Source organism: Chanos chanos, chromosome 11, assembly GCF_902362185.1.
Source record: "Chanos chanos chromosome 11, fChaCha1.1, whole genome shotgun sequence".
NCBI lineage: Eukaryota > Metazoa > Chordata > Actinopteri > Gonorynchiformes > Chanidae > Chanos > Chanos chanos.
In genome coordinates, this window is record NC_044505.1 from 15,166,480 (window position 1) to 15,190,115 (window position 23,636).

At 43.5% G+C, this 23,636-nt stretch overlaps 1 protein-coding gene across 1 annotated transcript in view; it reads left to right on the plus strand.

Moving 5' to 3' along the window:
• The first annotated feature begins 1,624 nt into the window (after positions 1-1,624).
• Positions 1,625-23,636, plus strand: part of maml3 (mastermind-like transcriptional coactivator 3) — an 88,075-nt gene continuing 66,063 nt past the window's right edge. Inside the window, exon 1 of the mRNA XM_030788319.1 lies at positions 1,625-2,022. Within this exon, the coding sequence (XP_030644179.1) occupies positions 1,657-2,022 (366 nt within the window). The 5' untranslated portion in view covers positions 1,625-1,656. The remainder of the gene's footprint in view (positions 2,023-23,636) is intronic.

Below are 23,636 nucleotides of genomic sequence, written 5' to 3' on the forward strand. Positions count from 1 at the left end.
CACTGTCATGTTTGGTATCCTTAGGTGGCCTTCTTCACTCAAAGCCCACAACCGCGTCTTTCTCACGCTAAAAGACTGCACACAATGAAGGTACTTGAATACTGAAAAGAAAAGAAAAAAGAAAAAGAAATGCATAAAAGATGTTAGCACAATTCCAACTGCTCTTTTTTTCTGAAGTACTAGGCAGGATAGGTCAAGACAACCATGCTTGAGGGAGAGTCACCTTCACTTGAACTCATTTATTTAGAAGTTTATTCACTGAACCTGGCTCAAAAAAAAAATAGCAATCCTCCTTATTGGTGAGAATAAGGATACTACAGAGGAGTACAGTAAAAATCCAGTTCTTATCGGGGATGGGGAGGAGGACTGACTGTCTCCTGAAAGAGATTATGAGGGGGAGGTTACAACAGGAGTGGGGGGGGAGGGGGCGCTGCTTTGCACCTGGTCTCGGAGAATGAAACAGATAGGACAGTTTTGTCGTATTGAGAGCGACGTGCCAGTTTCAAAACAAAATTTTATTCAAAGCGACTGTAGCTCTCCAGTGTCTTCTCCTTCCGTTATTGCGGTTTAATAACCTCGTTTGATAATCTCAAAACCGATGGCCAATCTTGAATAAACTATCAAACGAGCCAAGGTTATATCCCCTGTGTGCAGTTTATGAGTCGATAGTTGTGTCTGTACACACGTCTAAAACCACGGACGGTCAGTAAAACAAGTAATTCACCTATTTGTCCCCGGTGCGAATTCTTAATTTATTTATCGTCGTTTCAAAAATGATACACGAAGTTTTTGCACAGAGGTAGATATTCCATTTCGTTTCCCCTCCGATTGAACTATGTTAGACTCATTCCTTCCTATCCTGTCTACACCTCGGAGTTCCGCGCTAGCAAGCCCTGAGTCCTCTTCCGCGGAGGCCTGCGCTCCGCCCCGGGTTTTGCGATGCGCCGCAGGGCTGCTCACAGCTCTCTGACTGGTTTTTACTCGGCTGCTTGTCCTAATATCACTCCGCTAGTATGGAGGAGGGGAGTACTCGATTATTGTGATGGTGGCAGCAGCTACTAGAGACGAGTACATCGCGGTGTCTCCAGGATTTCCTTCTGCGTCCCTATATCACGGGAGAGGGCTTTTGAATTTTGCACACCTTCTTCACGCTTGGGGGATTTTACCGACCAAACTAATGAAATGCAAGTTCACAAAACTACTCCGGAGCCTGTTCGCTGCAGACGGCAAAACTTTTCCTTAAAGGACAACACAATAAAACGGCGAGCTCGCAACATTGGTTGTTGTGTGTGATGGTCGCCCGTTAACATCCGGATGTTCTATGGGGCTGCAGTAGAGTGCGTGTAGCCGCTCCAGGCACGCGAAGAGGGCAGGAGGTTGACCTGGTCGCCTCGCTCGGTTCTTCACGTTCCGACATTGTCGTGTAATCTTGCTTGATTATTACTGCAACAGTATTGAATGGTTAAAACAGCGATACCCCCGAGTGAGGGAAACCACCGCCACCTCTCATTGACAGTCATTTGAGTACCCCCTCATTTCTCTGTGATTCCCTTATAAGAGGACTCCAAACACGGTTTGGAGAGGGAGAGAAAGAGAGAGTGAATCGGGGGGCTTGACAAAGTTCTTCCAGTATACTGTGTACTTTGGGCACAGAGGATGGGAGATTTTGCAAGCCCCAACGCCGCGAACGGCGGCAGTATTTGCATCAACAACAGTAACATGAACACCGGCATCAACGCCAGCAACACCACGGTCAACAGCGTTAGCATTCCAAAACACAGCACCGTGGTCGAGCGACTGAGACAACGGATCGAGGGTTGCCGGCGACACCATGTCAACTGCGAGAACCGATACCAGCAGGCTCAAGCTGAACAACTTGAGATAGAGCGCCGGGAGACGGTGAACCTTTACCAGCGAAGCCTAGAGCAGCGGGCGAAAAAATCTGCCAACAAGCAACAGAGCAAGCAACAAGACACTGACTCGGCAGCTACAACCGAGCAGAGGAATAACACGCTCATAGCGGTAGGTGCATTGAGAATATGCCCTTCTTCACGTTCGCATTTACCCCCAGTCCCAAGGCCAGGTTAGATGTTGGGGAAAGTTTGCTTGAAAACACTGTGCTTTGAATGAATAGCCTACGTGAGAAGCAGGCGTCACACATACTGTCTGGAAGTGTTGACATTATCAAACTTTCGCCTGTGCGATGTGGTTTTGTATTTTTGGAGACAGCAGCTAAGCAACCTCAAGAACGTTTTCTTGCGAAAAAAAAATCCCACCAAGCACAATATGTAGTTTTAGCTGCTTAAGCGTAGAGTTACATTGACCAAACATGCGTGTTTTGACACAGGAAGCTTTTATAGAGCCAGTTTCAACACTGTGGTTAACTTAGTTGTACGCATGAAACAAGGCTGCCTTCCTAAAGTTATGGAACAGTTGCACATAGTTCGTGATGTCATACATTCTATCTCCTCCTACTACTGGAGTAGTGCGGTAGCCAAACTTGCCACTTTGTTTTGTTTCCCTATAAGAGCAGTGAGATAGTGAGGCAAATGTGAACCTAACATCCACCAATGTTATGCATCGCTTTTTTTTAAAGCACGGTTTCTATTCGCTAGGCATTGATTTAAATCTTGTCGTGTGCCCTCACAAAGCGGTTGCTTTCGGTTTCGACCCTGATTCGTTGTCCGTATTTTTTTTTCTCCCCAATTAACTGTCAACTTAAAACGTTAAGTGTTCAGTATTGTGTATGCGTGAAAAGCTTTACTAACATTAGAGAACTTACTTAGGTTACAGTCTTGTTGCTATACAGAGGTGCAACATTTCACATGAACACACTTTGCGCACAGCCTCAACTTAAAAGAAGGAGGGAGAGAGAAGGGGAGGACAGGGGGATGGAAGGAGGAGGGTCTGAAGGAGGGGAAATATCAAGAGGGATGATTATACTCATGCGATGGCGAGTTATGATCAGTTTCCACTTTAGTATGACGAATCATCAGTCTTGCCCTGTCTGCTTCGTGTAAACAGGCGTAGTTTGTTCATTCGTCTGTCACACGTTCGCACAGTTTTGGTTTTTATGTGCATTTGTTGTGGATGAAAAAAAGAATACTTAAGTTACATACAGTTTTTGGTTTTTCTTTAACTACGGCGAAGGTAGATATTTAAAGTGTAACAGACAGATCAGAGCATGTGCTAGCAAGATACTGGTCAGATTTTTCGTCTCTTGAGTTTGAATTCTCTGACGTTTTGCCGTGTTGAGAAGTCGCCTTTTGTGTTGAGGTGGTCAATTCCCCTTTGAAATGCTAAGTGAGTCTCGTAGGAGCGCTCTAATTTCAGAAGGCGACATTGGTACTGCTTGGAGCGGCGCTGTTAGCGACTTAGTGACGATGCTAATAGAATGGGACCCCCTCCCAAGCAATGTGGACGTTACATCGAGCCGCCCATTAACTAGTAGGCAACAAATGCTTCAAATTGAAGGATTACGACTTAAAGAGACAGCAGCCCGCTTTTTTGGGTGTTTTCCTCCCCTGCCTTAGTCTGCGTCGCCACAGCTAGGTGGCTGTATAAAGTCAGGTTAATGCTGTCAACGATGTCTTTGTGAAAAACCCTACCGATTTACTTAATCATCCGTGTGGGCATTGCTTCCGTCTGCTCGTAACCAGGAGAGCAATTTACAACCGAAAAAATATATCGTCAGAAAAAAATGTCTTAAAATGCCTTAATGGTTTAAAAACAGTTTGAACCAGTTTCCGTTGTCAGGCATTTTACTTTTAAAAACAAAGTAAAATAAAATTGAGCGTACAGTTAATTTAAACTAGGAATACGCTGTTTCATATCTTTTGCCAGCTGCGTCCTCTTTGGTTTCCTATTTTCGAACCTACTTCATGATTTGCAGAAAACAAATGCTGAAACTGGATCCTTTAACTATGTCCTCACATCCTTCTCTTCCATCTCTGGATGGAATTTTATTCCTGTGTGCGCGCGCGCGCGTGTGTGTGTGTCGGTGCTCACTGGTTCCATCTGGTTTTTGAAGAGGTCTGCATGAGATGAGTGTGTCTGTAAAAAAAAAAAAAAAAAAGAAAAGAAAGAAAGAAAAAAAAATACAAGGATTCTTAAGATGCAGCACACCTGACTTGGCTAGTAACATGTTCAACTGGGCCTCAATTAGCCGAATCAAGTGTGTTTTAAATAAGTGGTAGAACGAAAGCCAGCATGGACACTTCCAAGCCATTGTTGTTTGTTTGTCTCACTCTCAACATTTGACTTGCACTTCTGTTTTTCTGTTTGTTTGTTTGTTTGTTTGTGTAATTGTCTGTGTTCTGCTCATTTCTGTGTGTGTCCTTAATACTTCTGCATTTTACACCATTTCTCCAGTAGCGTGTACACATGACCAAATAGATTACATTGCATGTACATGCGAACAGTGTGTAGCCCTGTGTCAGTTCATTATCAAACATATATAAAGAGAACATAGCGTCACAATGTGTCCCTTTGAGGAAGTTACACTGTGTTTATATTTGTAGCTATCGTGTAAATTCAGTCTTTTACAGGCACCTAATGCACAAAAGCCTGAGGTAACATACAAGTCTAGAAACCATGGGGCTTACTTGCTTGCTTATCATCTGCATTTTTGTACTTTCTAAGTTCTGTCGTCTTCACCTCAGCGTTTGCTCGGAAAGGGTGCAAAAGCAAAGCTTGTGGTATCACATTGTTTTTGGTGTTAGTTGGGCCTCGTGCCCGGAGTCTAAATTTAAACCCTGGAGTTGGCTCAACCGTACAGGGTCTGATGTGTCGTCAGAGACTCGGAAGAGGAAAAGCAGGGCTTCTGTGTACGCGCGACCAGGAGAAGACTCTTTTTGTGTGTTTGTGTTCCGTTTTATCTTTGCATTGGGCGGCGGCCTAATATGCCTGTGCCGCTTCTTTTACTTTACAGAGATTGTTTGTTTTGTGAACGTTAGCGGAGGAAATCGAAAGTTGTGTCTTTTTTTTTTTTTTTTTTTTTTAAATGATTCCCAGTCTCTCTCTCTTCCTCTTCACCGTGTATCTTTTCTTTTTTCAGTAACTAAGAGCTAAACTAAGAGAAATGTTACAAGCCATTAAGCCTAGTCCACTTGGTTTTTTTTTGTTTGTTTGGGTTTTTTCTTGTTTTTTTTTTACGTAATTTTACATGTCAGAAACCACTCCAACCTGAAAGCTTGAGCAAACATTTGAAGTGGAAACACATCTGAACTCATTTTGACCGGAGCTTTTCAGTTAGCAACCTCAGGTACGTGGTTGCTAATTGTTCACAAACTGACAAAAGGAGGACACGACAACGCTAAAAGACCTTCTCTCGCGCGAGCTCGCCCTTAATGCTCATTTAAACAATACCAGTTTCTCTCGCGTGTGTTAGGCTAATCTCTGTTTTACGTCGGCACAAAGCACTGAGGCTGAAGGCTCACGACTTAAGAATGTGTCTTTTCTTGTCCTTTCTTCCCCTCCTCTCTCCTTTTTTTTCTTTTTCTTCAAGAGAAGGAAGAAGAAGAAGAAGAAGAGGAGGAGGAGGAGGGAGGGGGTTGCATAGTTCCTTGTCTGCCCATTCATTAAAGTGGGAATTTGCTTCTGTAAAAGCCCATTAGATAGTATGGCCTACTTTCCTGCTCCAGTAACTCTCATAGTTTAATAGCTGATCTTAAGCCAGCATCTCCAGTGCCTTTAATAATCAAAACTACTGTAATCAACATAGCAGCTGATCCCAGACCAGCAGACAAGAATGTTTTTTTGTATAGGTTCCAAGGCAGCCAGGCCATCAGTAACAAGATTAAGTGAGGGGGTTACTATGGAGAAAATACTGTCCATGCTTACATCCAAAGTTTATCGTCAGCTTTGAATGACACCGGAGAAAGTAGCAGTTATACAGTGATATAATTAAACATGGGCAGATATTTTAGCATTGGTGTTGAATGTGTGAACACAGATCTTTTATTTCTCTCTCTCTCTCTCTCTCTCTTTTTTTTTTTCTCTCACCATCACTGTCACTTTTCTCAGTTTGCATTACCACTTGTGCGTTATCTTTCTGTGGACCTGTGTGTATACTGTACGCGTTTAAATGTGCAGATACTATCGGAGAGAGAAAGAAACAAAGAGAGAGGGAGGGAGGGAGGGAGGGAGGGAGGGAGGGAAAGTGAGAGGGCCTAACTTTGCCTGTCCTGGGATGTTTTTAATTTACAGAGTCGACAAGACCACATTCCCCTCCACCCACACACACACGCGCACACACACACACACACGCACACACACACACATACACATGCACACACGTACAAGCTCACACACTTAAACACCACAAGATCATAGTGTCACCTTTCAGGAGGGAATGTTCACAAAAAAGAGAGACGCACAAACTTTTGCTCTATATGCCATAAATCTCTTTTTAGACTTGGAAAGTCGTTATAGCTATTGCGCACACACACACACACTCATACATACGCACAAACTGCACTTTAGCAGGGGCTGAAGCTTCTGGAAAAGTCTCTTTAGTTTGCGCTGAGCCTTCCATTCCTCGTACAGACAAAACACACGTTCATCGCTGAGGTTTCGAACCTCATACGGTTATTTTTTAATCCTTAAAACAAAGCGAGTGACTTTCCTAAGTGGACTACGAGGTGTTAGCCCTGAGAGAGGAGCGCAGATACTTAATAATGTGCTGATATGAGTGTAGATCTTATAGAGCATGGTTGACATAACAGATCCCAGACCTGTTGTTGAATCAAAAAAGGGAATGGAGCTATAATCATTTGACTGGGCCTGTAAAAACATAGTTTAATTTGGAGAAGGAGAGAGAAGTGTCCCCTGGTGTAGCAGTATCATTATGTCTGTGTAGAAATTTTTTTTTTAAATGCATATTTTAGTGAGTGTGACACTCTCTGTCAGTGTCAAAGGTTGTGTTCGTTCGGGCTCTGGAATGGCACCGACACCCACACGTCTGAGAGAAAACGATGTGGAAAGGCCAGACAGAAGTTTCTGGATCCTGTTTCGACATGGAGGGGAAACTCTCTGACTGGGGGCGTGGTGAGGGGGGGGGGGGGGCGGATGTTCAAACTTCATATTCAATAAGTGGTTGTAGAACTGAGAGAGAGAGAGTGTGAGAGACAGACAGACAGACAGACACACAAACAGGTTGCTTGTCCTTATGGTGATGTGAAACCAGGCCCCCGTCGGAACATGTGCTCTTCGTCTGATCCAAAAGTCGCCACTTTTCTTCGCTGCGAGATCATTATTCCCGTGATGGCATGGAGAAGGCGGGGGAGAGGGTATTTGAGTTCTGCGGACTTTTAAGGTCAAAGTCAAGTGGCTTTGCTCTTCGTAAAGGTTGACGGTGATTCAGAAACATGTTGCTCCCTGACACGTACGTGGCTAGGGAAGTGTGCGGAAGCGGGCGGGGCCACTTTGTAACGTACCTTTCATTGGCCTGTTGTGACTGAGTCAAAATCAAAGCTCAGTCAAATGTCCCCGTGACAAAGCATTACGTCATGTCCTGTTTCAGCGCCTCACTTCCTGTCCACGTGAAGAGTGGACGGTTGCTCTGTATGTATGTGTGTGTGTGTGTGTGTGTGTGTGTGTGTGTTTGGGGGTGGGGGCAACAGTGGAAGGACACACATTTGATTGGTCTTTAAAAGCAGTCGGTGTTGCGGTAGAGAAAGTGTGATGAATTTGAGGCAGCGAGTGACTCTGGTCAGTGGAGAATGAAATGCGAAGGAAAGGAAGTAAAAGATGGAGTAGAGGAATCGGGATCATGAAAGAAAGGAAAGAGAGAGAGAGAGAGAGGGAGAGAGAGAGAGAGAGAGAGAGAGAGGGGTTGAATACAGTCGAACCTCGACTTTCGAGGGTTTCAGCTTTCGCGGATTTGATTATTCGTGAGTTTGCCATCAGTCATTAAATGGGGGTTTTTGGGGTTTTTTTGGAGTTTTGTGGCCTACTGCGGATAATCGCAGACAACGTGTGTAGACTAAAAACTGTAAAGAAAACTAAAAAAAAAAACGTTAGTAAGTCATAAATGCAGTACAGTGTATTGTTTTCCTTTTTTTCTGTGTTAAATGTGGTCAACAGTATTAAGAGTTAATGTTTGGAGGGTGCCTAGAGATATTTGCAGTTCTTCCACTTTCACGGGGGTCCTGCGACCCTAACCCCCGTGAATGTGGAGGGCAGACTGTAATAGGTTTTCTGCCATTAATAACTGTAAAAATGCTCTAATTGCTGTGTTATGAAATTGTTTACAGTCTCTCTCTCTCACTCACACACACACACACTCGTTCTGTATGAAGAATGTGTCCTCCTGAAGGACAGATCACCAGTATCCCAAAAGGTGTTGTTCTGTTCTGTGTGTGTGTGTGTGTCTGTTAGCCATGTGTGAGAGAGCTTAAGCACAATCAGCTCCATTATTGATGAGAGAGATGCCTGGAAGCCCCCACACTGCCACAGCCTCTCAATGAGGCCCTGTGAGAGAGAAGCTTAAATATACATGAGTGTCATCTCACACACACACACACACACACAGGCACACAGGCTCAGTTAGCTGTTACCGCAGCAAAATCGCTCATTTCCACACTCGCACGAAAATAATCCGATTTTAACACAGCCTACCTTCCAAGAATTCGTGTGTACCTGATCTGCATCTGATACAAGTTAAGTGGCCGAATGATTGCTTTGAAAGCTCTGCGCGCGCATGCGCGCGCGTGTGTGTGCGTGTGTGTGTGTGTGTGGCCTCATTATTTTCCCCAGAGGAAACGTCAGACCCTCACACCCAGGCTCAAGCGGATCCGTGCAGACTCATGCTTAGGTAGACCATTTTAACATACAAGCCACGTGTTCACTAAGTCTTGGCGGCCTGATCGATGAGGTGTTTACACACACACACACACACACACACACAAGCACAAGCACACTGCCAGTCCTCTCTGAGTGTGGGTGCAGTTGTAGAGGCTAGATTTGGGAATCCTCATCTGGATTAGAAGAGGAAAGAGGCCTCTGACTCCACAACTTTTGGACCAAATCCCAAAGCTAAGCGGGATTTACCTAGCGAGATTTACCACAGCGCTGTCCGGCCTACCACACACACACACACACACGCGCGCACACACACACACACAGCTCTGTGTGCTCCCTCCTCATCGCAACAATGCTAAAGACAAGAAATATGCCCCTTCGTTTATGAGCGCAGACTGAAATTTATTATGAAATATTGGTTTAATATTTGTTTCTGGTTGTCGTTTTGAGTAGCTGATTAAAAAACAAACAAACAAAAAAACTCTTGCTGGGGTAACTTAGAATGCCCGTTTTCCTCTGATGTGTATGAGAGGGTGTCTATGTATACCATCGCCTGGCTTGATGTGCGCGTGCCCGTGTGACCTGATGTGTTCAGAGACGTACACAGTGTTGTGGCCCTTCTGACTCCCTCAGCGCGCGCGCGCGCGCGCGTGTACGTGTGTGTGTTTGTCAGAAAAAAATACTTTTGTTTCTTAATCATTATTTCCTTCCTCTTAAGGTCCAGTGGCCACTTCCCCATTTTGGTCTTTTTCAAATCGGCAAAAAAAAAAAAAAATCCTCTCTACATCACCGATACACAACATCTCTGATCTTTCGATCTCTGCAGATTTTCAGTCTCTGCTCTAATCACATCGATAATGCTCATCTTTCTATCTCGCCGTCTTATTTACATCATTAGTCCTCTTTTGCACACGATGCTACAGGTTAATAAGAAAGCCAAATAAAGTTTCGGTGGTTATAATTGTTCTGTCTACTGTGACAGGCGGTTCAATTACATACCAGAAGAGTTTCTGCCGTCGACCAAGCTGCTTATTTAATAATTGGACGTTTATTCTTGAGGACTGAAATTTCCTCAGACTTTGTTTGTTTGGCTCGGTTGGGGTCGTTCTCGTTGCGAGTTGTCCTAACTCCACTCGTGACCTAACTCGTAGTTTAAGCCGTTTATCGTACCATCCGCACGTTTTCATCGACCTTTCTGCCATGAAATTTTTATGAGTGTTTGCTCTAGCAGCTTTAGCGTCAATAGCCATTAGCCCGATGAGATGAGTAATTGTGTTTCAGTCAGCGAGCCCGTCAGAAAAGCAATGCAGTAAAAGTAAGAAAAATGTTCATTATCGAGTGGCCTAATACCGCATGTAATATGAAAGTAAGATTGGAGAGAGATGGAAAAGAGGAAGAAGAAAAGGGTAGAGACGATGGAGAGGTGTTTTCGGGGCTGTGTGGTTGAAGAGTTCGAAAGTGATTTTGAAGGACGAGAACGCCTCTGTTTTAGGGCCTATACTTTGTTAAGCAGTTGCAATGTTGCGAAATACTTGACGGCGTCAGCGTTTGGTGGCCAATAAGAATGTGGTTTGTTGTGAATTTGCGAGGTCTTGTTTTCTCCTCTGACTGCGGGAATAACATGTATTGTTGGTCTAAAAAAAAAAGATTATCGCCCTAGAGGTAAGACTGTTGTCAATTCGCACAGAATACGTGGACGAGGAGGTGACAAACGCACAAGAAAACTAATCGAGGAGCATTACCTAGGCGTTCAGTTTTAAACATTTTAATGGGTAAATCACACCATACCCGCTTACACTTGTTGTGCACTAGCTCATAATCTCATCTCATCTCATAGTTTCAATTGACTGTAGCAATTCTGTCATTGTAAACGTCTGTGTATTTTGCCCCTGCGTTCATGCCTGAAGACTGCTGTGAATGGTGTACCTCTGTGTGGAAAGTGCTCATTGCAGTCAACTGAACTGGTGCTTTGCTTGACTAAACAAAAATGACAGATTGATTTGATGTTCAAAATAACAAAAAATACATTTTAGAATATCACAACCCTCTCATTTACAGCATGGTATAATTATTTTAAAACATCTACTCCACGTTCTACAGTTTGGAATTCGCCCGTTCGGCTCGTGGAGGCAAGCTGTTGACACGCGCTCGTCCCCTAGTCGTGTTTCCGAGACGATGAAATTTTGGAAGTGGCGATTGTGTGTCGCGGCACACGGCTTGAGAATACGAAGTGTTGTAGCCAAATCTTACAAGATCCCTGGTGTGTGTGTGTGTGTTTGTGTGTGTGTGGCAGAGGAAAGAAAGTTTAACAGTTTGGTTTTACAGTTTCATCTTTTTTTTCCCTTTAGAAAAGATCGCTTTGACAGACTTCACACCCGTTATCTAGAGTGCGTTGTCTCGTAGACTAGTAGTTACGGTGAGTGAACGAGGGAGTGAATCAGGTCAGTTTAAATACAGTCTGACTCATCACCCTTCAGCATCCAAACAGTGTGGAAAAACAAAGTTCTCTCTCTCTCTGTCTCTTTTATTTGTCAGGTTTTATTTCTGTGGCTTTTTACGATTGTGATGCCATTCACATTTAAAAGAAGCGGATGCATTCAGCTAGTGTAGAAGATTCCAGAAGATAAATGCATGAATTTACAATGATTTGAAAAGACACTGCTTTATATACAGCTCAGTTACTACTCTCATTCTCTCTCTGCATGTGTTTTTATTCAGGTTTTTTTTTTTTTTTTTTGCATCATCTATGGGAAGAATAGACCAACTCTCAGGTTTAGTTTTATGACTTCCTAGTCAAGGCTGACAGGTCCAAAAATAGCCCGATAACAATTGCAAACAAGGAAGAGGGTGTCTCCTCTGAACACTAAACTCTCTCTCTCTCTCATACTCACTCTCTCTCTCTCTCTGCCTGTCTGTCTCTGTCTCTTTGCCTCTCTCACGCTCTCTTTCTCTCTCCGCCCCTCTCTCTGTCTCTCTCTCTGTCTTTGCCTCTCTCTCTCTCTGCTTCTCTCATACTCTCTCTCTGCCTGTCTGCCTGTTTGCCTCTCTCACACTCTCTTGCTCTCTCATACCCTCTCTCTGTCTCTCTCTCTTTGCCTCTCTTTCTCTGCCTGTCTGTCTCTCTCTCTCTGTTTTTCCTCTCTCTCTCTCTCTCTCTCTTTCTATCTCCATCTCAATCGGTTTCTCTCTCTGTCTCTCTTCTCTCTCCAGACGAGAGGGTAGCATAGCACAGCCTACTGTAGGTCTCGGTGAGTGAACAGTAGTATTTTTATCTGTAGAATCAGTTTGTTTGTGTGCGGGTTAACCTCCCAGATGACTGATGGGTATTTGGAGTGTTGAGAGAACGCTGAAGGCATAGCACTGATCCGTTAAGCTGAGGTGAAAAATTTGGCATGTAAAATTCGAGTCACTTTGGTTTTTTGGGTTTTTTTTTTTTCAATCATAGTATTATGTGTAATCTGTCCTTTCATCTTTCTCGATTTCATGGCTCCTATTTGAAAAAAAAAAAAAAAAAAACACCTCGTGTGGTTCAGCGTGTGGCATTTTGCACTGTGTTAAACTGTTAATTAAAAGAGAGAGAAAGAGGGAAAAAAAACGATTTTTTGAGCACCCTCTGTACAGTGATTGTAAATCTGATCTGAACCGAATGTACTGGAGAGAGACTTCCCCTCCCCCATTTATGTTTGTAAACGTGTTGACGTCTGACGGCTGGACTTGGTCTCTCTCTCTCTCTCTCTCTCTCTCTCTCTCTCACTCACCGTTGCTGAGCCACTCGTTATACCCACGTCGAGAACTTTGAACTCCACAAGTCTGAATTTTTGCATTGAGAACCTGAGGGGGTGAGGGTTGGAAGGGTGGGGGTGGGGTGGGGTGGGGTGTTGAGTCAGTGTTTTGCCTGGTTTTGAGAGAGAGAGAGACGCTAGGCAGGCCGGATGGCAGATGAGTCAGATAAGCCATTTTACTGTAGGAGGAGGGTTTTTTTTTTTTTTCTTTTCTTTTAGGGAGGGTAACTGCTTTTGAGGCACCCTGAATGAAGAGAAAAGTGAACGTTGAACAGTCTTATAAGGAAGCATACTATCCATCCTCATGAATATTACATTAAGAGATGCTCCCAGAGAGAGAGAGAGAGAGGTTACTGTACTTCTCTCTCTCTGTGTCTGCTGTTGCCTGGAGATGGTGTTACTGGTGTTGTTACACTCGCACACAAACAAACAGAAGGTGTAGTACCCCTGTGAGTACACATCCTGTACCCAGTACAGTAATTCTTATTAACCCCCCCCCCCCCCCCAATTATTTCTCTTTTGATTTTACCGTAGTCTGTGGGGCACGCACTCTCGTTCACTTGCTCACTCACTTCCTCGCACTTCACGCACGCACGCGCACACACACACACACACACGCGCATTGAGACCAAATACACATCAAAACCCAACAGACTTGTAAACACAACCCCTCCCCGACACGCACACCCACACCAGCCTCTCTGTTGTGTCATTTCAGACGCTGTTTTTTTGTTTGTTTGTTTGTTTGTTTTTGGGGTTTTTTTGCACAAAGGAACTGAGTTTAGATTTAACTGATATCAAAACAATGTTCTCTTAAAAATATGTAGCAGTCAGTTTTGTTTTGTTTTTTGTTTTTTTTTCAGTTTCCTCATTTTTATCTGGTAAAATACGAGCGTATCAAACGAATAACTGAGAGGTGAATTCAACAAGTGAAACCGAGGATGCTAGCGTGAGCTGCACATTGAAAAGCATGTCACATTGTCCTTTTTTTTTCTTCTTTTTTTTTCTTTCTTTTTTTAAAATCCACACCACAGAGACCCCCAACCGCTTCACAAGTTTGTTCTATTTTAGCTCTGACACCTTTATTCATATTGTCAGTTAAACACCATGAAGAGAAACATAATTTTTTTTGTGTAATTTCAATTTGGAGTCATTTTTTTTTTGGAGGAGGAGGAGGAGGGAAGAGGTGTGGAGGAGATGGAGACGTTTGGGAGGTGGATGGGGAAACATTGTGGGGTAGACGGGGGCAGAGAAGGAGCAGTAGAGGTGTTTGCTTTGGTTTTTAAAAATGAACGGAACAGGCTACTGTTTGCTCCTGTGTTTGTAAAAACCCTCTCTTGTTGAAACTTGGGCTTCTGTAGTCTTTATTTCTACACACTCTGTCTGTTTTGTCTCTCTCTCTCCGCCTCTCTCTCTCTCTGACTCTCTCTCTCCCTCTCTCTCTCTCTGTGAACTGTCTCCGGGCGTTGTCATGGCGATGGTGATGCAGACAGCCGGGAACAGCCTGGCTGTCGGCTCGTATCTGTCAGGTCGGAAATGTGTGTGTGTGTGTGTGTCTGTGTAGACTGCATGGCTCTCATTACAGAGGAACTGTTTGGAGAATTATGTAATGTCCTTTTCCTGAGTGCGAGAGAGGGAGAGAAAAACGCAATGAAGAGAAGGAGAAAGGTAGTGGTTCTGTCTCTAAAGCTCTGTTTGAGTTTGAGAGCCAGAAGACAGCTTTTCACAAAAGCGTCTTTAACTTCTGTAAACCACTCTCATATCTTCAACGTTTTGCTGTCTTATTCTCTCTGTACTGTAGAGTTTTCAAATGTTGATTAAACAGTTAACACTTGAACACTTGTAGATCTGTAGCTTTTGTACTGTTTTAGTAAAAGTCGTCCAATATTTTGAAACAGATTCTAATTTTCACGTCTTGTCGCTTTGGCTTGAGCTTTCATATTTTCATATTTGTTTTTGCAAAATATGCTACCCTTACCTTAGGACTCCCTCTTTTCCCTCTCCTCTCTCTCTCTGGGTCTCAGCTGTTTAGAGGAGGTGCTGGAGAGAGCCCCTGTGACGTGTGTATTAACGGGGTGAAGTTTGATTGGGTAACGTTAGCTAAAAATACACCAGTAATCTGCACACAGAAAGCTAAAAATACACACAGGGTCTTTACAGCCAGCTTACAGTCATAGCACAGCCATGACGCTGACCGCGGCTGAGAGAGAGAGAGAGAGGGAGAGAGAGACAGAGAGAGACAAAGAGTTCGCTGCTTAACTGGCCTGTCTTGCTTGTTAGCTTTCATCTGATATCGTCTGTTTTTTCCCTCTTGTGACTGTTTTTCCTCATTGCTCATGCTGTCTTACGTTCTGTGCTCACTCTCTCTCTCTCTCTCCTTCTCTCTCTCTCTCTTTCCTCTTATCATCCGTTCATGTTATCCCTTGTGCCCTTTTATCTGTCCACTCTGGGGAATGTGGAGTTAAGTTGCTCCTTTTTTTCAGGCGGAGAAAAAGGAGCATGTATGTTTTCTTTACCTCCTCCTGTTTGTGTGTGTGTGTGTGTGTGTCATGTTCCACCTTTGTATTACTGTTCAATTATGTCACTTTTTGTTCACTTTACCTGTCATTCTGTCTGCCTGTGTGTTTATTTGTGTGTGTGTGTGTGTGTGTGAGAGAGAGAGAGAGAGAGAGAGAGAGAGAGAGTGAATATGTTCTGTTGTCTTATAAACTGCTCTCACATTCTCTGTCCACCGTGACCTGGTCCCAGATAAGCGGCGGACAATGACACGACGTGACATGACATTCTCTCCCGTTTGCCCCCACCCTCCTCAACCCCCTAAATGTGGGACATCGTCCTGTCCCTTATTACTAAGACATCATTTTACATTCCATCTTCCGATAATACACTCCAGTGTGAAATAATACACTCCCAACTTCCAATAATCCTGGTCTATCCACAGTCCAATTTGCTACTGCCTCCACCCGTCTATTGTCAGAGGGATAAAGAAAGTGAGATAAAGAGAAACAAAGAGAGAGATTAGGTGAGTCAGAGGTAGAAAGAAAGACAGTTAAAGAAACAGGATGAGTAAAGACAGAAAAAGATGTGTCGATATTTTTTTTTTTTCCCCTACACCTGCAAAGATGCGATTTTTTTTTTTTTAGTTTCATTGTCACGTGAACTTTTTGAATCGTTAGGTGGTTGAATAAAAACACGTAGGCAGGTGACCTTTTTGTTAAGCATATTTTTGTTTTGTCTTTCTAAAGTGTGTGACTGACTGACTGACTGATGTTTCAAGTGGTGTCTGAGTGCTTGGTCAAAACCAAAAACACAGTTTTAGTCAAACCTTCATTGAAAAGAAACTCACTGACATTTCAATACGCTAAAATGACTCATGACATGAGGTAAAATATATAAACACTGAAGATGGAGAGAGAAACAGAGAAAGAGAGAGAAACAGAGAGAGAGAGAAACAGGATGAAGAAAGAGTAAGAAGGAAACTGTCAGCATGTTTGTGTGTATGAGAGAGAGAGAGATAGACAGCTAGACAGACAGCATGTGAGAGAGAGATAGACAGCCAGATAGTGTTAGAGAGAGAGAGAGAGAGAGAGAGAGAGAGCCAGACAGCATATGAGAGAGAGACAGACAGCCAGACAGTGTTACAGAGAGAGAGAGAGAGAGATAGACAGCCAGACAGCATGAGAGAGAGATAGACAGCCAGACAGCATGAGAGAGAGAGATAGACAGCCAGACAGCATGAGAGAGAGAGAGAGACAGCCAGACAGCATGAGAGAGAGAGAGAGACAGCCAGACAGCATGAGAGAGAGAGAGAGAATTGTGAGTTTTGAAAAAAAAAAAAAAACCCCTCTTCGGTTGAAAAGTTTTCCCTTTGGATGCCGTGCCTGATAGACCTTCTAGATTTGAGTTAATATTTGTATGCTGTCAACGGTAAACAAATACACAAACCGTCAAGTGGTGGCACTGACTGGGAGAAACACTCTGGTGTATTCTTGCCTGCACTTCCCAAGGGACTGCAGCACAACTACACATCGTAAAGTAGGGCTCCTGTGTGTGTGTTTGTCTGTTTCTTGGGGGGGGGGGGGGGGGGGGGGGGGGGGGGTGTTAGTTTAGAAGTTTGTTGGGTTGTATTTGGTGTGCGTGTTTGCGTCTGTCTGTGTGTGTGTGCGCCTGTGTTTTTAGACGTTTTTGATGTAATGTGAACTCAGTATTAAGAACCAATTTCAGGACCTAACACAGAGCCTCTGCGGCACGCCATTGAACTCAGTGTGTGTTAATTGCTGGTTTCACTACTGCTTAAATAAGCTGATGAGATGAAACCCCAGTTTAACAGAAAAAGGTTTATCGCACTAATATTAACGAAATAAATTGAAAAAAAAAAAAAAATTCAAACCATGCAGTCAACAAACACCCTGATAGACAAAGTACAATTTATTATATTTCAATCTTTTTACGGTGTATTCATTTGAAGCTCTGCTTTGTTAAGGACAGAAGATAATTCTTGGTACAACTGCCAATGATTAAACATCTCTAGTATTTTCCCCTTCATTTGAATACACGTTTTTATCACGCTAATATTTGGTAGTGAAAACGACTTCTTTGACCTGAGGTGACCAGAGACAGAGAGACAGCCTATGACCATATGTCTCACTACTTCCTCTGCTGTTCTGGGATGAGCTGTGTTTGTAGGAAGCAGAGATATACGAGTTTTCATAACAGTTTCTGATAAATCAACGATCCTGCCCAAACCACTATCAGTAAACACGTCTTGGAGTAAAACCACGGGAGTGGACCAGAAGACAGTCTTTTTTTTTTTTTTTCTCCCCCGAACGTTTTATCTGAAAGTTTTCTGTGTGAAATACTAATTGCATGCGCAGAGCTGTTTCTGAAAGAAAACCATTTCAGTTTCCATGACATTCAGTTCTGGCTCTTCCAGCATATGTTTTTTATTCTTCGGGACAGTTTACTGCGTTTGGCTGTCTGTGTGTGTGCACGTGCGCGTGCGGATGTGTGTGTGTGTTTGTGTCTTAAAAGGAGAAACGCTCAAGGTTTAAGGATGCCCTCATTTCACACTCGTACACAATACCACTTTATGATAAAACAGTGCGAGTTTCCACCTGATGTTGACTGTTAGCTATTTTTTTACGGAAACTTCCAGAAATGTCCTTGACTCTTCTGAGAGCAAGGTGATATGTTTGCGCTCCCCCTGCCACCACGACGGTGAAGAAAGAGAAAATAACAGACCATAAAAACGCAAAAAAAAAACGCATTTTCCTCAGCCAAAAAGCCACCAGTGACTTGTTTGGAAGAACTCCTCTGCATGACATAACCAGGAAGCAAAAGTGGAAAAGCCCTGTGGTGAGAGGCTTCACTCCGTCGGCGAATGTCGTATGCACGAATGTGAGATTATAGTTTTGGACATCGCTGTGGTACTGTCCCCTCCTCAATCATTTTAAAAAACAAATTATCTCCCCACATGTTCTCACAGTCTCATACCTCCAAAACAAGGCCTAGGAGATTCGTGTTCTCACAGTCTCATACCTCCAAAACAAGGCCTAGGAGATTCGTGAGAATTTTGTCACGCATAAATTAGAAAGGTGTTTTTTTTTCCCCCAACAAAGCCATATTAAGCAAGAACTAGTTGGTGTAGAAATCCATTTTTTGATGTGCATGTAAGCACCCTGAACTTGAAAAAAAAGACACGTCTAATGCGGTGGACACACAGAATGATGGGAATCACTGATCAGTGTATGCATATTTGGAATGGAATCAGGCGGTTTGGCGACCAGTTGCAAACATAACATCTTGATTTCTTCTGGTAATACCATTCCACAAAATCCGGAGATCTTTCTAGCAGCATATCAGATCACTGCTACAGACAGCAAACTGTAGGTTCCCGCCGAAATGAAAAAAGACAAAAATAATCCAGAAGTTTCCGTAAAGGTTCGGTCCTGTTGCCGTTTGGTCATATTGGAGGCCATTGCTCTGATTGCATTCTGACCTTCAGAAAATCGTTTCAAGCCGTGAATATGATGGTGTTACCATATCTTGAGGAAACAATATTGAAAGCAAAAGATTACCCCCAGTCAACTTGAATGGTTTTTGTGTTTGTTGACCGCAATAAAATGGGAGTTGGTGACGATCCTGAGGTGGCACTCTGTACCATAACGGATTAACCTCTACATTTAACAGGTATGAACGAGCAGTGTAGAAAACACAGAAGTTCAGCCTTTGGGTGTATAACACTAAAATATGACCATCGGCATTGGTTTGTGAATGGCACACCAAACATCAGTATTGGCCTTGTGAAATTTCTTTTTTGTTGCTGTGGTTGCTAATGAAACTAACTCACAAAAGTATAATTTCAGTTCAAGGAGTGATTTTTAAGGTGTTTGTTTGTTTGTTTGTTTTAGCACCTATTCCATCAAATGTTCATCCATCTCTGTCAGAACGCTTCAGTTTACAGCCAGGTTTTCTCTTACTTTATGTGGTGTATGCTATCATAATCTTTGATTCTCTTCACTTTGAAACGTTAAATATTTAGCTGCCTCTGTTACCGACACCTCACGTGACCTCTTTCAAATTCTCTTAAAACTTTCACGTCCAAAGTTTCGAAAAGCACAAACAAAAGCGTTGACCTGTGTTGTAAAGCAGAGCCATATCGGTAATTGGTAGAGGTATAACAGTTCACACCATTCACTTATAAGTTTGTACCTCGGCTGTTGGGCCACAGATCAGTTTGTATCACGGTTTGGCCTGAAGGAAAATTGAATCAACTCAGCACTTGAGTTTTGTTGTTGTTTACTCTAACACACACAAATTTAACACGAAACGAACAAATTGAATACAAACGGCAAAGAAATACGTGACGACAGCACTGACTTTTTCAACGTGAGGCTGCTTCGCCATAAGAAAAACGAGTTCTCACTTAGAGAAACCTAGAAATGAGATCTACTTGATTCGGTTATGTGGATTTATATATTCCAATATAACATATTATTTATGGTCTGAGTAATGACACAGTGTGTTCCGTTGTTATTTAAAATGGTTACTTGGTCGACACTGTCGTTAAAGCCGTTGTAATCATCCGCTCAGTTTAAGTGTTCGCGCCCGATGTGATAAGCACAGTAGCCTACATATATTTTCACGCAGTGAGAACTGAAAAGAAGAAGAAGAAAAAAATTGCGTTGACATCAAATTATGATTAACGTTTTTCATAAAAACGAACAGAGGCACGAACGGTGTGGAACGTCCTCCACCACTAAGAATACGTATACCCTGATATTTGGGGTGACGTTCAGAAGGAAAACTTCACTTACAAAAGCTGAAGAGAAGAAAAAAATCCACGGTTCACTACACCGTGGATTTGTACCGCGAATTACACCGAGGACTATAGAACCGCGTTTGTTTGTCGATTTCGGTACAAACCCATCACACCCGCTCGTAATTATCATTGACCCCTGGTGATGATCAGATCAACCCTTACGTAGAGTCATTTCTCAGTTCTGCTGAGCCACCTCAAAATAGTACTTCTCACATTTATATTGTTTCCATTATTTCGTATATGCCCTGTATTTGAATACGGTCATTGCATCCATATAGTTACAAAATCGGTTGATTAGGCACTGCACATTTAAGTGTATGCAAAGCCCACTGTAGTCCTAGTGGGTGTGTTCTTATGCGTTTATGTGTTTGCTTACGCTATTCTGTGAGTACGTCGTGTGTGTATGTGTGACAGATCAGTGTGTGTTGTTTGGGTTCAGTCTTGTGGTGGACGCACGCGTGTGCCCTGCCTGCGTCACTGTGTGTGTGTGTGTGTGAGGTCAGTAGCAGTGATAGTGGATGACTGTTGGTCTTGCTGTGTGTGTGTACGTGTATGTGTGTGGATAAGGAGTGTTATATAATGACTCCAGTGAGCCTCCACACAACAGACAGTAAGAGGATTACTCTCCATGTGCTGGACGCACGCGTCCACTTAATGCCCATTTTACTACACACACACACACACACACACACACACACACACAATCACTACTGCCCGTTTTACTAGACACACACACACACACACAATCACTACTGCCCGTTTTACTACACACACACACACACACACTCACTACTGCCCGTTTTACTACACACACACACACACACAATCACTACTGCCCATTTTACTACACACACACACACACACACACACACACAATCCCTACTGCCCATTTTACTACACACACAATCACTACTGCCCATTTTACTACACACACAATCACTACTGCCCATTTTACTACACACACACACACACACACACAATCACTACTGCCCATTTTACAGCACACACGCACACGTGCACACACACACACACACACACACAGGCACCTAAGACAGATCTTATGTAACAGACTGAAGAAACAGCTTCATTCTCCTCTCTTCTTTCTTCGTTCATTTTTTTCTCTCTCTCTCTTTCTGTCTCATTCTATGTTCTCTCTTTCTCTCTCTCTCTCTCTCTCTCTTTCATACTCTTTCTCCCACTGATGTGATCTAATCGCTTGGTGATTACTTGTGTATGGTGATGGAATGGGTCTAAACCAATGTGTGAGCCGTCGTCCATTTGAGCCAAGCCGTCTACATGAGCACTAGAGGTTCTCTCAACGTTGGTGCAGCGTTGCCGCGTTGTTTCACACACAAACCGAGCGTGTTACTGCCTCAGTTGTCATACATTCACTTAACCTCACCCCGGTGTTTGCTGAACACACAGGCGGTGTCCCTTGTACGTCGCTTGAACGTTGTCACAGCGTTCTCCAGACGTTTCGTTTGCAGTCTCCTACGCATGTGACTCGAAGACGGCTGGAGGGCGTGGGGGTGGGGGGGGTGGGTTTGGGGGGTCTCGGTTGCCGTGACTCCTGTTTCCATGGTAGCAGGACCTCTGGTGGCATTTAATTGGTGTTGGTCCTTCCTTCCCCCAAGGGAACAGCAAGTATTTGGGCTTTTTGAGATGGGGGGGGGGGGGGGGGGGGTTTACATGTAGTCTCTCTTGTCTTTCTCGGGGTCTCTCTCTCTCTCTTTCTCTCTCTCTGTCCGCCTCTCTGGTCTCCACCCCTGTGAATGGCCTTGTTTGTCAGTCTAATGACAACCCCTTGTGCAGAGGTCAAAGTTCTCAGGCTCCCTGCTCCTCTACAGACCGGTCCTGCACCCTCTAACAACAGATCCAGGGTCAGTCGTAAAGAGAAGGTGACGTTACAATTCGTTCACGTCCCTCACCACAATACACTCTTCCTTTCTCAAGCATCATACACCATAGAGACATGTGAGGATGTCCTTGAATACAGTGGAAAGGCCAGTATAGAACTTACTGGAAGGACATAAATAGCAATGTTCTGTATTAAAAACTTCAGCATTTGGGCTTTTTGTGAGTCTTGATTATCTTGAATAGATTTGCATAATTTGGTTAAAAATGTATTTGTGTCCTTTTTTTTTTTTTTTTTCTGTTCCTGTGTGATGTAGCCCCATTATTGCTAATGACGGTGAGAATTGGGCAGTCCACTTTGAAAAGGATTTGCATTTAGATGCATGTGTCTCACCTATAAGAGCGAATGAGTGAGCAAGGAGGGGATATTTTTGTGATAATGGTGTTAGCGCTTCTTAGCGTCTGATGGCTGTGTGTGTGTGTGTGTGTGTGTGTGTGTGTGTGTGTCGGTTATGGGTTTTCCTGTAGTTAGTGTCCACTGCCGGGCTGTGTGGCAGTAATTGACCCATCTCTCATGCTCTCTCTCCCTCTCACACACACACACACACACACACATTCACTCACTCACACTCTCTCTTTGTCCCCTCAATTAGACTCTGCTTAGTATCCTGGGCTTTGTTTCACTGCTCAGTCTGCTCCTGCTCTACACCGACACAATCAATGTGCAATCTATCACTACTGTCACTCAGACACGCACACACACACACACACACAGACACACACACACGCACACAGACAGGGGAGAGGGAGAGAGAGAGAGAGAGAGAGAGGGGAAGGGAAAAAGGGTAATGATAGATGGAACGAGGTGGAAAGAGATATCGAAAGAGAGAAAAGAGCTCTCGAGAATTAGCCGTCGTCTGTTACATCTTCCACATCTACAGCAGTGTGTGTGTGTGTGTGTGTGTGTGTGTATCCTGTCTTCTTTTGATGTTACCATACGTCTCTCAGCGGGTCTGGAGGTGAGGGACACTACACCTGCGCTAAGGTGTGATGGTCATGAGCCCGTACTGATGGGGCTTTCATCTCCGGGTGTATTTGTAGGACCAGCAGATGTTGTTGTTTGACCAACCTAAACTGTTTGCTCTGGTCCGAGTTAAGGGTTCCACAGAGTAAGATACAGACAACACCCACTGCCAAGCCTTAAAGATGCCAGCGCGGAGAAATGCCCTCCTAGGAAAAAAAAATAAACAAACAAACACACAAACAAACAAATGGTCCATTATCTGAGTAACTGCGCTGAACTGTAGCGTCGATTAATTACCTTCCTCAACTAAGAGCTTGTACTCTTTTGATGTTCCCATGTTAAACCTAATTCATCGTTGAAAGGTTCAAAACTCACTCTTTCAGCCTGTGACAAGTTCATAGAATGTAATCCAACGAGTGTGTTTCACTCTTTTTCAAACAATCACAGACTTGCATGGTAAACATGTTAATGCTATCTTGGCTTAGATGACTATGTTTTTCTCAGTGTGCATTCAGCGATGTCCTTGAGTTTATTGTACACAATTTAGACTCTTAATATTGGTCCTCATAGATGTTTGTTGCAGTATACAGTATGTCAGCTATGAGTCACTGAAATAAACAAAAACTTTCTGTTTACTCGGAGAAGAAAAAGTTGGCTAAGACTTGGAATGCTCGCTTTGCGCTAGCTGCGCTAACTCCCATGTTAACCACAGCTCTGTTACAGAGTTGTTACCGTTGAAGATGGCTGGGAATGGTTGTAATGCAAACAGCTGTCGTGTTATGTGTGATGGAGAGCTCCTGTGTTGTTTTTTTTTGACAAGATAACGTGCCATTGCAGGCTGATGAAACGCAGC